This window comes from Poeciliopsis prolifica, unplaced genomic scaffold (genome assembly GCF_027474105.1).
Source record: "Poeciliopsis prolifica strain line A6 unplaced genomic scaffold, Auburn_PproV2 SCAFFOLD008, whole genome shotgun sequence".
Taxonomy (NCBI): domain Eukaryota; kingdom Metazoa; phylum Chordata; class Actinopteri; order Cyprinodontiformes; family Poeciliidae; genus Poeciliopsis; species Poeciliopsis prolifica.
The window spans coordinates 13,161,343-13,175,784 of NW_026562383.1; the positions used below are offsets into that span (position 1 = coordinate 13,161,343).

Genomic DNA, 14,442 nt, shown 5'->3' on the forward strand with positions numbered 1-14,442 from the left:
GGATAAACCATTAAGAGTTGGATTTTATGTATTTACAGTTAAGCCCAAAACTATTCTTCCCCTCAAAGAGGTCTGATTTTTTTTTTTTTCAATCTTTTAATTATACCAACATGTTTCTTCTAACTGGACACAACTTTTTGGAGGGACCTAGCCAAAGTTTTGAATAGAATCTGATGGAGAATCTGTAGGGGGAACTATACATTATGGTATTGGCAAGGAGATCTTTCAACAACAAAAATACAGAACTTACTTCTAAACAGAAATCCTCAAAATATCAGTTGAAACATGGAAAAGGGTGATTAGTAGTATAAGAGGGACTGGTTTCTGTAACATCAGAGATTTCTCCACTGATTAAACATAGTTTGACATGAAATGCTTAAAACACATTTCTTCTCAATTTATATTCATATTTTTAATATCCAAGCATGTCTCCTGTCCAGCAATAAGTCATACATCTGGTTTAAATTAAATTAAATTTAAATTAAGATCTGTCAGGGGTAGGAACACTTTTAGCATTAACTGCTTCACATAAGTAAAACACACATAAAAAGATGCTTTCCTGCAATTATTTAATTGCAGGAAAGCATTCATTCTTGTAGGAAAATATTCAGTGCATTGATAGGCTGAAAGGGTAGAAATACGAAGATGTCGCTCACCTTAACAACCGTTACCAGACCCTCATTAGTAGTTGGATCGGTGGGCACTGAGAACCTGCCGGTGGGGTCGCCCCCGGTGATTTTATACACCGCATTCCAGGCAGGTGTGTTGGGCTGGTCCTTGTCAGTCACCGTCAGGTTGGCCACTATAACATTCACGGCATTCTCAGGCACCTCCCCAAAAAACTGCATGAATAAACCATAAATGTAAGGAAGAGAGAGCTGTTAGCAATACTATGCTGTGCCCTAGCTCACGAAGCACAGCAGGACCAATCAAGGGTAAACAGACATCTAAGGTAACTTATCATCCGGTCACGGTGTTCTCATTCCCTGTGCTTCCTTGATAGCATAACAGCAGCATTACAAATTTCTGTGATTTGCGAGCCCGGTAAGTGCCTCTTTCACTGAGGCAGACATCCCCGCAGTTGTACGTGTCAACATTTGGAGTAGGATATAACACTTTACACATGGCTGGCGACTTGTGTACGTGTATGGTTGCAGAAGTGCAAGGCAAGCAAAACCAGGTAAGTGAGCAGAACTGACGGTTGAGTGCATTCACCCAAAGCTCGGAGAAAATGGGGGACCTTAAGTCTATTCTAGTGGAATCTCAGATAAGAGCTTGTTTCTTACCGTCTCAGCAGTAAACTCTGGCGGATTGTCATTGATGTCAGTGACTCTGATGACAGCAGTGGCTGTGTTGGACAGGCCATACATGGGGTTACCCTCCATGTCAGTTGCCTGGATGATCAAAGTATACTGAGGCACTTTCTAAAAGAGAAGAAAAGGAGAAATAAGGAGATAATTGGACAGTTGGCACAGAACAATTTCAAATTAAACTGCATTTATAACTTTACAAAGACATAATTTTCATATTACTTCACTATACTTTATTCCACTTCACAACCAACCCTAATAAGATAATACTAGCAATGTACATTCACACTGTGGTAAATTATTTCTACAAAGATGAAGCAAATGTGACATGTCCAACATCTTAATTATGATGATAAATGACAAGTTTTTCGCATGAATTTGACTTCATCCTCTGGGGCTAATGAGCGTCTGCGTGTATGCGTGTGAGACACACAATGAACAGTACCGTAAAGGGGACAAATGACTCTCTTCACATTAAAAACCACTCAGGTGATGGACCAGTTGCTAGGTAATGAGAGCCAGGCAAATTACTTTCATGGTGGCAACTTGCATACATAAAATGGTGGCCCCAGGGCGGGAGTGATTGAGCAGCCACCTAAGCCAGATTGCCCTCACAAGGCTGCGGCTACCAAGCTCCAGCTGTATACATCATTTTATTTATTTTCCTCAAACAGGCGTGCAATCCCAATTTATAGAGAGAGCAGTAACCTTTGGAACAGGGGTAATGGAGAGAATGAAATGCAAAAATAAGATGTTTTTGCAAAAAAAAAGAGAAGATACAAGTAAAACAAAATAGGTGGGTAGAAAAACTGTTAGTTGCTTAGTGATGCATAGTGCCTCCTTGTAAGAGTAATAAGTGTGAAACAGCCAAGCCAACTTCTACTTCTCATTTCGGTGGTAATAAGCAAAATTTGCTGTGGCTCATTAGTTCCTAGGCAGTTTGAATATTAACAGCTAAACTCTAAGCGGCTGTTTAAAAACGCAGCCCATTCATGCAGACATATGAACACATTTCAGTGATGAAGAGCCAGAAACAATTGGAGAAAATACTATCCATGATCTTTGTCTGCAATATAAAAGATATGGATTTTATCATTAAATGATTTAGCAACAAAAAAAAAAAAAAAGTTAAATACCTCTCTGTCCAAGCCTGCAGCCACTGTAATGATGCCTCCAGTTTTGTTGTTGATGGTGAACATATTAGAAGACGGACTCTCTGGATTCTGAGACAAGATCTTGTATCGAAGCATGCCATTCGCTGTTTTGGGGTCATCTTTGTCGATAGATGTCACAGTCATAACAAATGTTCCTTCGAGACAAAAAATAAATAAATAAATATATATATATATATATAATATATATATATATATATATATATATATATATATATATATATATATATATATATACTCCATGTGACCTTCAAATGTATTAATTATTAATGAAAGTCCAATGTTCGTCTTTCAAACTTTAAAGTACCAAATTAATAATAGCTGTTCTGCTAATACTGCAGCAACATTAGAGCTGGAGGCAAACACACGGGAAAAAAAAAAAAGATGTGTCAAAGCTTTACCTGGTTTGGAGCCCTCTGGAACAGTTCCATTCCAGATTTGGTGAGTGAACTCTGGTCGGTTGTCATTCATGTCGATTACATTAATCACAATATCTATAGGGTTTTCCACCTGGTTGCCATTCAGGTCTACTGCATGAGCTCTCAGCTGAAGGAGAATGAAAAAAAAGTGGATTGTAGATTGGTTTAAACAAGCATTTTCCAGTTGTGAATCTACTGATTGGAGAAAAACACTACATTACATGTTGCTAAAGAAAAATAGTACAAGCATTTGAATCTTAACTCGCAAATCTTGTTGTGTTGAATGTCCTATTTTGGTGTCACCTACTGTGTTCTGTTTAACTTGCCATATGACTTAAGTCGTAAATGTAGTTGTCCTTTTAAGTTGCTGTTTTTAGATTTTGGTTATTAAATACAGAGTGACTAAATCTACATGTATCTATCTTTAATGTCTTGAAGGTAATTTATAACAGGTTTTGGCCGACCATTAAAATACCTATTATAAAGTCAAACCTCACTAAATTATACACTTTCTCATAAGCTAGTAATGAATAATAAAATGAAAAACATGTGCATGCAATACACCAGTTTACTACAAGATGGATGAACATGCCATTAACTATAGAGTCAGTTAAATCAAAACCAAGAATCATGTCCACAACTTTGTGCTGAAGGGCAATTTTTGAACATTCTGACATGGAAAAACATACCAATGAAAAAAGCAGCTTGAGAATTACAGGTCATGTTCAAGTTTCTGACTATCTTTTTTCCCCTTCAAAATCCTTCAAATTCTCAGACGGATAAGAAAGATTTTCCTGAGAGAATCTGGTTTTTATTGAGTCTGAGGAGATTGTTTAGGTTACACATGACCCTTGAGCACATGCCAACTGGCTGGAATGTACAGCCTGCTAAGGAGAGTGAGCAAGACAAAGACAGAGAGCTCACATTTCTTTTGATAAAGCAGTCTGCAAAAAAACCTTGGTAAATCACATTGAAATTCTCAAAGCTTTTTTTTTTTAAATGCCTCATCTGACTTACATGAAAGCTGGGGATGTGTTCTCGATCAAGTGGCTTGTTGACAGATAGCTCTCCAGAAATGGGATCGATGGTAAAGATTCCAGTTGGGGGCTGGTCAGCACCTGGACCCGTCACACTGTATCTTAAGGACCTGTTTTTATCATGATCTGAGCGAATCTGTTGGGACAAGGATACAATTTGAGATTCATTACGTGAGAACCATTCAACATAACTACATTCAAACTCTTCAACGTATTGTTCTGACATTTTAAATGTACAAATTCCTTACTTTTCCAAACTCAGTTTCTTTAATTAGGTTCTTGACGTTTCAGAGCAGCTTAGTTTTCAACTGACTCATTTAACAATTTATTTTTTTTTTTATCTTAAAAGCAAACAAAAAAAAAAAAGGATACTAATTGGCTAAATACTTTCAAAGCACAGTTTAGGCACTTTGTAACTAGACCACTTCAAGCCAGTTTGGTCCCGGTATTCATTTTCCACTAGCAAATCCTGCCCGACTGTTCTTGGATTTTCAGCATTGGAGTGATATGATTGACAGGTGACCACTTTTATTGATCGACCCATGATTTATGTCACTGAAAACTGCAAACAGTATTTAACGTTTAGCTGTGAACCGGGCCCATGCTGTCTGCTAACAGAGAGCTGCTCAGTACGTAGGAGTAATTATGAGTTTAATAAGGAGCAGCAGCAGGAACACATGCAATAAGTTTTGCTGCAGAATAACCATGATTTAGCAGCGCTGCTAATAGCACTTTGCTTTGAAGAATGGACGGTAATGAATTAGAGAGAAACGGTGCAGCAGTGGGCAGCTTTTCCACCAACAACATGAAACACCGTAACAACATAATATTTGCTTGTGATGTTAATTTTATTTTTCCTTTGGATTAAAAAAAAATATATAAAAAATACAGTTCAGGAGTGGCTACTGGTTTCCATCTGTTGAGTGCATTGCAAAGATCCAAAATGTTACATATTTTTAAAAAATGAGTACAAGAATTTAATTGTATTTATATGTGTAGCAAAATAGTCTGCTGATCTGAGTCTATCATTATGCTTGAACCAGTGATGAATTTCTTTTAGACAAAATTAAGTATCTGCGTTTTTTCGAGTTTATCAGAACCACAACCTCACGGTGCTCAATTGCTGACTGTCACTGCTACTGCTCAAGTGCCACAATAATGAGGAACAGACATAATAAGGGAAAAGCTCGTTATCCGTGGTGAAACTAAAAAGCACACCAACCGGTTAGTGCGCGACATGCCCGTGGAAAAGCGCCTTTTGCTAACAACCTTTAGGGTAGTAACTGTTTTACTGATTTGTTTGTTTGAACCAGATCCATTTTAAAATCTCAGGTCTGACTTTATTCACCCCAAGTTGAATAGCGTAAAGCACAATAAAAGCCTTGAGAAATAGTCCTCATTTGATTATTTTTTTTTTTTTTGTTGTGTGTGTGTAACTGAATTCAGCCAGCGAGTCAAAATAGTTGTGATGTAGCAAATCAAGATGAACCATGTTATTTCAATATAAATCAAAATCAGCTGAATTTGTTGAGCATGAACAAATTGTGTCAAGTCTAAAAAAAAAGGAAAACCCTTTAAAGCTGAGATATGTTTCTACACTCCCTGACCCCCATACTCTCTCAGACCTGGAAACTGATAATTACTGAATTATCTGGGATGCATTACAGCCCTTGTTAACACTGCATTAAATCCCAAATAAAATCCCTTTTAGAGAAATAGTTTCCATACTAGATCAGTTTAAAGCTAACTGCTGTTTGAGAACAAGCGTGCATGAACTGGAGAGTTCCTCCAATAATGGACTGCTGAATCCTAAGTGCACAAGCTGTTGGACTAACGATCAACTCAAGAAGTGTTTGCATCCCTACTGGTATTTGTACATTTTTATTTTTCAAATACATACTGTAAATAATCATTTTTTTAATGCACAAATACACATTTTGTATTTTTTTTTTTTTTTTTTTTTACAATTTCTCTACACAGCTGTCACTTTACTGTTTTGCATCAGATTGTTCCCACTTTGGGCCAATAAAAGATATTTATATTTTTATTTCTCTGTAATGAGTTCCTACATACTATTGAAGTTCTGTCAGAATTGGACTTTCTACCACATTTCCATGTAAGCTGAGACCTTGTGTGCCCACCCTCTTGAGCCAAGCTGAGCAAACGGGCCCTTTCCTCCTACTGTTATCAGCAACTCCAGCCCAGAAACCTCCTTCACATATAGCCGGATTAAAAAAAAAAAAAAACAAAACTTACATATGGCAATCTCAGGATTTTTTTACTGTGTACAAAGTAAACTGCTAGAAAAAAGACTCTGCTCCTAAGCTGTCAGAGTTGTTTGTGCAACAGCTAACACAGAGGACTGAATGGTTGATAAGAAATTGGGCTGAACCTGTCTTTGAGATGTGAAAAAGAGGATTTCGGGATCATAACAGTCAAACAACAACAATTATCATTTTGAGGTCTTCAGATTATAAATGGTTCGAAATAATACAACACTTCACCAGTGCAAACTGCTCTGTGCACCAAAAGATGATACAATCTGAAAGAAGACAAACTTCTAAAAATCCTGTAAGCAGAAGTCTACACAATCTGCAAAGTTGACATGTAAAAAAAAAAAAAAAAAAGTACCATTATAGCTGAGAGACTGGTGTCTGTGTGCATGCATCTGGTTGAAACATATACATTACCCGGACAAGCTCCTGGGGGAATGGGCCTCTGGAGTTCTCAGGAACATTGATTGGAGGGATGACCCAGTCTCTCTTTATGCGTTTCAGAGTGCTGTCCGCATTTTGTGATGGAAAAACTATTTCCTTGAAATTTTTGGACATGACTGGAGGGACGACGAGTTCCTGGACCTGTCAAAAGGAAATTATTTAGTGATCATACATATGCAATGGAGTGTGAGTACAGACATTTTAAACAGCCAGAAGGAATAGCTATGAGGCTGACAGTCCCAATCTGTGGGTTGTGGCAACAGACAAAAATAGTTCAACAACATTTTCACAGCTGACCCAGGAATTCCTAAACACTTTGGTAATCCAGTGACTAATGCCACTTCTAATACCAATATGACATTTGTGGTCTGATAAAACATTATAAGATATAATAAGATATACACATTCATGTTCCAATCACAATGATCATTAATTTATATGCTTTAGATTTGAGCAAAAGTTAAGAAAATCAATGCTCCAATGAATCAGTTGGAAAATGTAATAGGTTTTCAGCTTAACTTTCCACATACAAACTTAAACATCCTGAATTCTGTTTGAAGAGCAGTGAACACAGCTTTCAGTGTTATTGGAGAAAGTCAACCACTTTCACAATCAGTCAGGCGTTTAAATAAAGTTAGAAGCAGAACAAAAAGTAAGAAGCTGATTAAGGACATTAATTTGAGGAGGCGTGCTGTCTGCTCATCTGGCTTGCCACTTCTAAACAGGGAGTGAGACAACGAATACTAGAAAGAACCGTTTGTATTGCTTTTTTGGGGTGTAGAAAATGGAGGATCTGGAATAATTACCCGTCTTTTGAAATCTTGGAAGTGATTTAAAGGAGCCATTGTTCTCCAACTAGAATTGCAATGCAATTTAAGTTCCACATACCAGACTAAGACATTTTCAAACTGTAGTAGTGGTGTTGTTATGGCATTATGGGTTCATGGTGTAAAACAAGAAACAAAAAATGGACACAAAACGTTCTTATTCACAAGCCCTGGATGAGTGGTTGGGATACTATGGATCTCATTTTATTTGAAAGCTGAGTTTTATCTTAAATAATGATGGTAAAATTCATAGAAATGTATCCTGAAGTTGGAATCACCAACAACCTTACCTTAAAAACCAAATACTGCTGCTAGCAGCATTTGGTCACAGTAAAACCAGTACATTAGCAGTTTTGATAATTGTGATCTTTTTAAATTGTTCACATACAATCATTTTGAATGTTGTGTTTGAACTTAAAATGCATAAAAAAATAATTAGCTTTTATATTCTAGTAGTTGGCTTAACTATTATTGGCAAACTTGTAAGCAAATCACACTTCCTTTCAAACTTGGAAAGGGATTAAGTAGGCTACAAAGTCATTCCTCATTTTGACCTTAGAGGTAAATGGATCAGATAGCCACTATCTTGGCAGCTGGTTTTCACTTGTAATTTTTGTTTTCACTAGGAATTTTCTCTGTTTTGAGAAAAGCTAAGCTCAGTGTGCCTGAGTAAGTTATGACTCTAGATATTTATTAGCTCCAAATCCTTCCAAATACAATCACCTTGCAAAAACCTGCACCAAAATGTTTTTTTGGAACTCTTATGTAGCCCAATGTACCACAACTGGAAATACACATATATTTACAATTACAAACATAAGATGCAGAACAGTTTCAAATGCATCTCTCCATACTTTCCAACTTTCTTCCACACATGGTGTTTTGGGAGCCTCCTCTCTTGACCACAGAACCCTGATTAATACAACTAATGGTGCGATTTTAACATTTATTATCCAGTTTTTTTGGCGTTTTAGGTTGATTGCAAAACTTGAACGCCAACTCGATAAAGGTAAAAAACAAAGAAGAAAAAAAAAACATTACAAATGTCAACTTGCCATTTGAAGATTAAAACTACAAATTCTAATTGTGTGAAAAAACAAAAAAAACATCTTGACCTCATTACAAAGATAATGACCTGTTCTGGAAAAGCTAATCACTAAATAAAGCGTCTTGGCAACAAAAAAGCTTGTTTTAAGAGTTATTTGGTAGTTATTATTAATCCCCATTTAATCAAACAAGACCATCTGTTCTGGTTTTCTTTGAAGTCTTAAATTCAAAACAGCACATATGTGAGAGTATGCATTGAACTTGCTTCTGTAGCCTCATACTGAATTATTTTAAATGCCAGATCTCTTCTTATGTGCTGATAAAACACACCCACACAGATATACCAGCTTCCATAATGGATCTGCCATCCTCCCTCAGCAGTAATGAAAAAGATTTGAAACAAAGGAGGGTGGTACCTGAAAGCCAGACACTATGCACGCACATAGCTCAAATTGCCTATGCTGCTCCAGGGACTAAAACTGCCAGAAGAAGAACAAAAAAGTTTTAATATCCTTGAATTGAAAAAGATGGGAAAAGAAAACAAAAAACAAAGCCAATATATAAAGTCTGAAAAAGAACATCCTACCATCTATTAGCATTGACAAACTGTCAGTCCTTTTGAGCAACCTTCCTCAGCATCGTCTTAATATCTGAACACTGACAGCTTGTTTGGTAGTCAAATATTCCAAACTCCAATGAAGCGCCTTGTGCAAACACGGAAATTAATTACCACTTTTTCCACCTTATAACATGAGTCACGTTCCACACTCCCCCTCCTCCAACATCTGGGGAGATGTCACAGAGCTTCCACTAATCATGTTTGAAATCCGATTATGCTGCTTTCACACACTGAAAATGCAGAGAAGGCAAGCGGACAGATAGCGAAGGAGCATGCCTCCGAAATATCTATTACCCTATTAAAATGGCTGCAAGTGAGACCACTAATTATTTGGAACTTGCATCTGGAATGATGAATGGCGTGGAGGATGTGTTCAGCTTAACACAGAACAGATCCATCTCTGGTGCACAGGAGGTCTGCACCCATCTACACTTCGCCCGCATTCTCCATCTTCAGATTAAAAATCTCCTTCAGACTCCCAGAGAGTGTTGGGCTGAGTGATGGCCTGAATGTTTGTGAGTGTGTAGGAAGGATTATGTGTGTGTGTGTGTGTGTGTGTGTGTGTGTGTGTGTGTGTGTGTGTTTTTGCCCTTTTAGAAAAGAGAGAAAAAAAAATCTGTCTTCCATTTCCTAACCCAGCCTGTTTTCCCAGTGTGGTAGAACTAAAGTTTAAATAGTGATGAGACAGAGGGCAAGGAGGTATGCACTCATATTAATGAGGATATTGTTTGGTTGCCATTGATTAAAATGTTTCCCAAGGCTGGCACAATAATTGCGTTATTAAAAACAAGCAATTGCCAATATGATTAAAAGATGTGATGATTTATGACAATAATAGAGTATGGAGGTATGTGGGGTGGTTATTCGGGAGATTAACTGCTTATGACTTAAAAAATGGAAGAGAGGAAAAAGTTAGACCCCAATTTAATTATGAATCAGGACACATTCAAAGATACAGACTACCACAAAGTCAGTTGCCACATGCAACTGTGATATTCTAAATTGTAGGCAAAATTCTGAAATTGTCTGTGGCATAAAACAGTCGATAAATGTAGAGACCGGACAAGATGCAAATCAGAAATGGTCAAATTTCCCTTAATTGGTCCCAGTTGGAGTCTGGTGGGTAAAATGATAAAATGTCAGAATTTCCTTTCCTTTTAATGTATTAAAAACTAAGAACTGTGAAAAATTCACCAGCTAAAAGCTCATACCACCAGGCCTTTTATGAGTTAAATTCAGATAGAACATTTGAAATCATCTTACAGTCTCATAATTTCAAGTTTGACTCAAAGCTGCAAGCTTTATTAAAAGAACATGGAGAATATTTTCCTTTTCGCAGTCATTAGAAAAAAAGTGCATATACAAATCATGGCATCAGCAGATTTGGACTTCAAAGAAAACCAGAAATTTGCATCAGCCAGAGAGCTTGACTGAGGCAGAAATTCACATTTCACTAACATGACACTTACCAATAGGAATGCATAACATAAATCCTTTTCATAACTAATAGGATAAAATCCCAACCTGAACCAGTTATATTTTTTGTCCAGCAGACTTGTGGTCTACAGCACTAATACAGTGTTCCTTGTATTTTTCATCACTGTAAATTTGGCACCCATTTTTTCAGATGATTTTATCACAGTTCAAACAAACATTTCTATAAGGAGTATAGTTTATAGAAATGTGCAAAAGTTGTTCCTTTAAGCACAACTTTTGATGTGCTTTAAGCAAAAGCACACTGAAAGTTGTAAAAGCAAGCAAGATTGCATTTGTACTTGTTAATTAAGACACACCATGGCAAATATTTTAGAACCTTATAAGGGGAGCACTGATTTATTATCAGATGATTTATTGGCACAAATTTTCTTAATTTTGGGACATCAGTAATTAACTGATACCTACATGTGAAGCAGATATTAACCCCGGATCTTATCAACCTGAATAAAGGTTTAAAAATCAGCCACTGTCCTCTTCTGCTCTCCCCTAGAGGTTTGACTGACAGACCTGCCCACTAGGTTGTGACTGCATGATTGCAGTTAGTAATAACAAATCCACTGTTACCAACTCAGCAAATTTCTTGCTATATTTAGCAACCAAATGAAATTGGCATCAGCCAAAATTGGAATTGGCAGGTTAGGCTTTTTAAAAGATTCAATGGTCAGCCAGAACACTGTAATTGGTGCAGTCCGAAATCTTACAGCAATAATTACTTATGTAACTTAATGCTAACTCTTTCCTTACAAGGAGTGAATACAGTAACACACAAATGAAAAGATTATGGCTGTTATTTTATGTGTATCATTGCTTCTATGAGCAGCAGAGATTGTTAAATAGGCATATTCAGACACCCACCATCTTTAAGAGAGGTTAAATGTCTGGAACAGAGCCGGCCTTTCGCTGCAGCTTTCCTTCCAAGCATCAGCACAGACAGACATGACATGTGCCGAGCTTTTTTTCCCCCCTCAAATTCCACTCATCCTCTGCCAAACACAATGCTGACATGTGGAACAAAAACTAACAGATGAGTGGCTTTCTCCAGCTCACACAGATGCTTCCCATATTGCACTGCTTAAAAAGAGGCGTGCCCTCCTCTGGAATACAAAGCTGTGACCTCAGAGTTAAACTTTACTTAAAGCTATTCTGCATCTGATCTTACCCTTCACTGACCATGCTGATATAACATTTGTGCTTCTGGTAAATTGACACATTCAGTTCTAATTAAGCAAGCATCCATCCTGTCTCATGGAACACCTGCTGCAATTCAGGGAAGCAGTCATCTGTGAATGTACAGCAGGCATAAAATGCATTATTTATTTGCTGTAAGAACAGGAATGATCGTTTTGCATTTCCAGAGCATTAATATCAGGCATGAAAAACAAGCGACAGAGCATTACAGAGAAGCCAAGATTATTCACCTGTGTGGGAGGCATCATTTTGACTTGTGTCACCCATTGCTGCTGAGTGGTGGTGTCTACAGCCTTGATCAGCAAGGGCGAAGCAGGGGCTGGAGTGCGTTGAAGAGTCCTTGCAGCGTAAACTACTCCGTTGTCCTCTATCCGAAAGTCAGATGGATTGCTGCATTCAAACCGCACCAGACCACCTCTGCCACAGCTGACAAACTTCACTGCAAGAAAAAGCAGCACAAGGATTTTGGTTTAAAATTAGACAAACAGAGGGAGAAGCTGGGAATATAGACAAAAGGACTGAAAGAGAGTCAGTGAGACAGAAAGCCCACAAAGGTTTTCTGATTCTTCTTCTTGCTTATACATTCACTTCAAGCTGTTGCCCAAAGGTACAGATTCAAACAGGTGAAGTGGAGAAAAAAACAGAGGAGAACAAAGTTGAGGTAAAACAGGGAGTGTGCTGTTTAAGGTCTATTAAATCTATGAAACCCCCTCAAAACAATATATTTAAAACATGATGTGGACAACGCTGAATGCCTTGCAGTCTTAAGCTTTGTATAAAAAGAACAAAGTTTGAATATTTTAACATATGAAATGCTGGAAAGGTATCGAGTTTTTTTGTTTCAGCAAAGGCCACCGCATGCTAGTTTTGTCCCCTGTGACATACAGGGATGACAACGATCCTCGACTCTTTGAGATACAAGATTGGAGTTTGATGTTTATTTCATAAAGAGCGCACGGAAATCCAAAACCTGGGGAGTACACATCCAGTCACAGAAGACAGGTGGCTCACGGGGGGCTCGTGTCCCACAGGTGCCACAGCAACAGGGGTACAACATTGTTTCATGTTACGACTGAGTGACACTGCAACACACACCACATATATACACAGCATCCAACATACAAACCCTCAGCAGCAAAGAGCTTCATTTACATGTACGGAAATGTTTTGTTGTGTTGCTTAGAAAGATTATAACAAGACCATATACCATTTATATCAAGCTGTCATGAATTATTAAACAGATGTGAAACTACTTAACAAAACAAAAAAAAAAGCATGTGGGCACATCATCTTCTACAGGCCAATACCTTCGAGACCCAGTGATGTCTACAGAGTATCATCTGCGCATAACGTTTCTCTAAGCTCAAGGAAAAGATACAGCCGACCAATTCGGGGCCGGAAGAAAACCACAAGTACACCACATTCTGGAAGTATTAAATTTTTCAATGATGTGGGTAACCTTAAAGTATTTGCTCAATAACAACCTGCAGGTTACACAAAACTGCCAAAACGTTGTCTTACAGCACACAGAATAAATTTAATAAAGCTAAACTTTCGACAATGGAAATGCGGGGTGGCAGCGTTTTTATTTTAGACTATAATACCGGCCGGCTCCTTACTGCCTATTTCAGTTTAATTACCCTTGACCAATTAGCTTTTTTTTTTTCTCTCCCCTTTGAACTTGGCAATGCTGACATCAGATAAATGACTGTCTCTTTCTGATGGTTTGGCTTTTAAACCAGGTGCCTGTAAGCTCAAAGCCCTCAGGCAATCACCAGCCATCTCAAGTCAGCAGCAGATACTCAGACGGAGGTAGAATACAGAGTAAGGGACTGTCAAAATAACTCACAATGCAGCAGAAGGCTGTCAGAAAATTTAGGAAACTTCACAATTCTCAAAGTGGGCATAGACTTAGACAATTTTGACTGCATCCTAAAGAAAAAAGTTCACTGCAAAAAAAAAAAAAAAAAAAAAAAAAAGTAAGGCTGGCAATTATATAATATTAAGATCCCCCAAAAATAATGAAATGCATTGAAATCAACTAGGTACAAAAGGCATTAATACTGACTTTTTTAAAATAAAAAAAAACAAACAAAGAAACAAAACAAAACATTGAACTGCCTGCTTGGATTTTAATTGATTCATTTTAATAACAAGAAAATACTGAACAGATTTTAACTTGTTTGTTCTAGCCTACTTGTTCTGGCTGGTAATTAATTCTTTATAAGAGGAGCAAAGGAAAAAAAAAATCACTTTGTGTGACAGCAGTTTTCTAACCCCCCCCCCCCAAAAAAAAAAAAAAAAAAAAAAAAAAGAAATTCACATGGATAGCATTCTGAAAATAGTATTCATGCATCTTCCAATGGAAATATAGATAATTAAATTCAAAGATTTCCAAGACTGCCAACACCCCATGTTCCATCACTCCCACTCAGGAATGTTGCTGTTACTGTAAACAGTACTATTTTAAGTACTGTGCATGAACTGATTGGAAAATAAAACTCTTTCGTTTTCTGGCTGATTTCAGTCATCAGTCAATATCAGAATGCATTTCTATAAGGAAAAATATAGATTTTAATTTTCTGTTGCGAGGGTGAACAAAAGCTAAA

The 14,442-nt window shown here is 37.4% G+C and overlaps 1 protein-coding gene across 1 annotated transcript in view; it reads right to left on the reverse strand.

The window, feature by feature from the left end:
• cdh2 (cadherin 2, type 1, N-cadherin (neuronal)) overlaps positions 1–14,442 on the reverse strand; it is a 70,751-nt gene that overhangs the window by 19,032 nt on the left and 37,277 nt on the right. The window contains exons 3-9 of the mRNA XM_055032964.1: positions 12,064–12,272; positions 6,629–6,796; positions 3,919–4,074; positions 2,884–3,028; positions 2,447–2,619; positions 1,287–1,424; positions 657–842 (exon numbers count right to left, since the gene is read on the reverse strand). Coding sequence (XP_054888939.1) covers positions 657–842; positions 1,287–1,424; positions 2,447–2,619; positions 2,884–3,028; positions 3,919–4,074; positions 6,629–6,796; positions 12,064–12,272 — 1,175 coding nt within the window. The remainder of the gene's footprint in view (positions 1–656; positions 843–1,286; positions 1,425–2,446; positions 2,620–2,883; positions 3,029–3,918; positions 4,075–6,628; positions 6,797–12,063; positions 12,273–14,442) is intronic.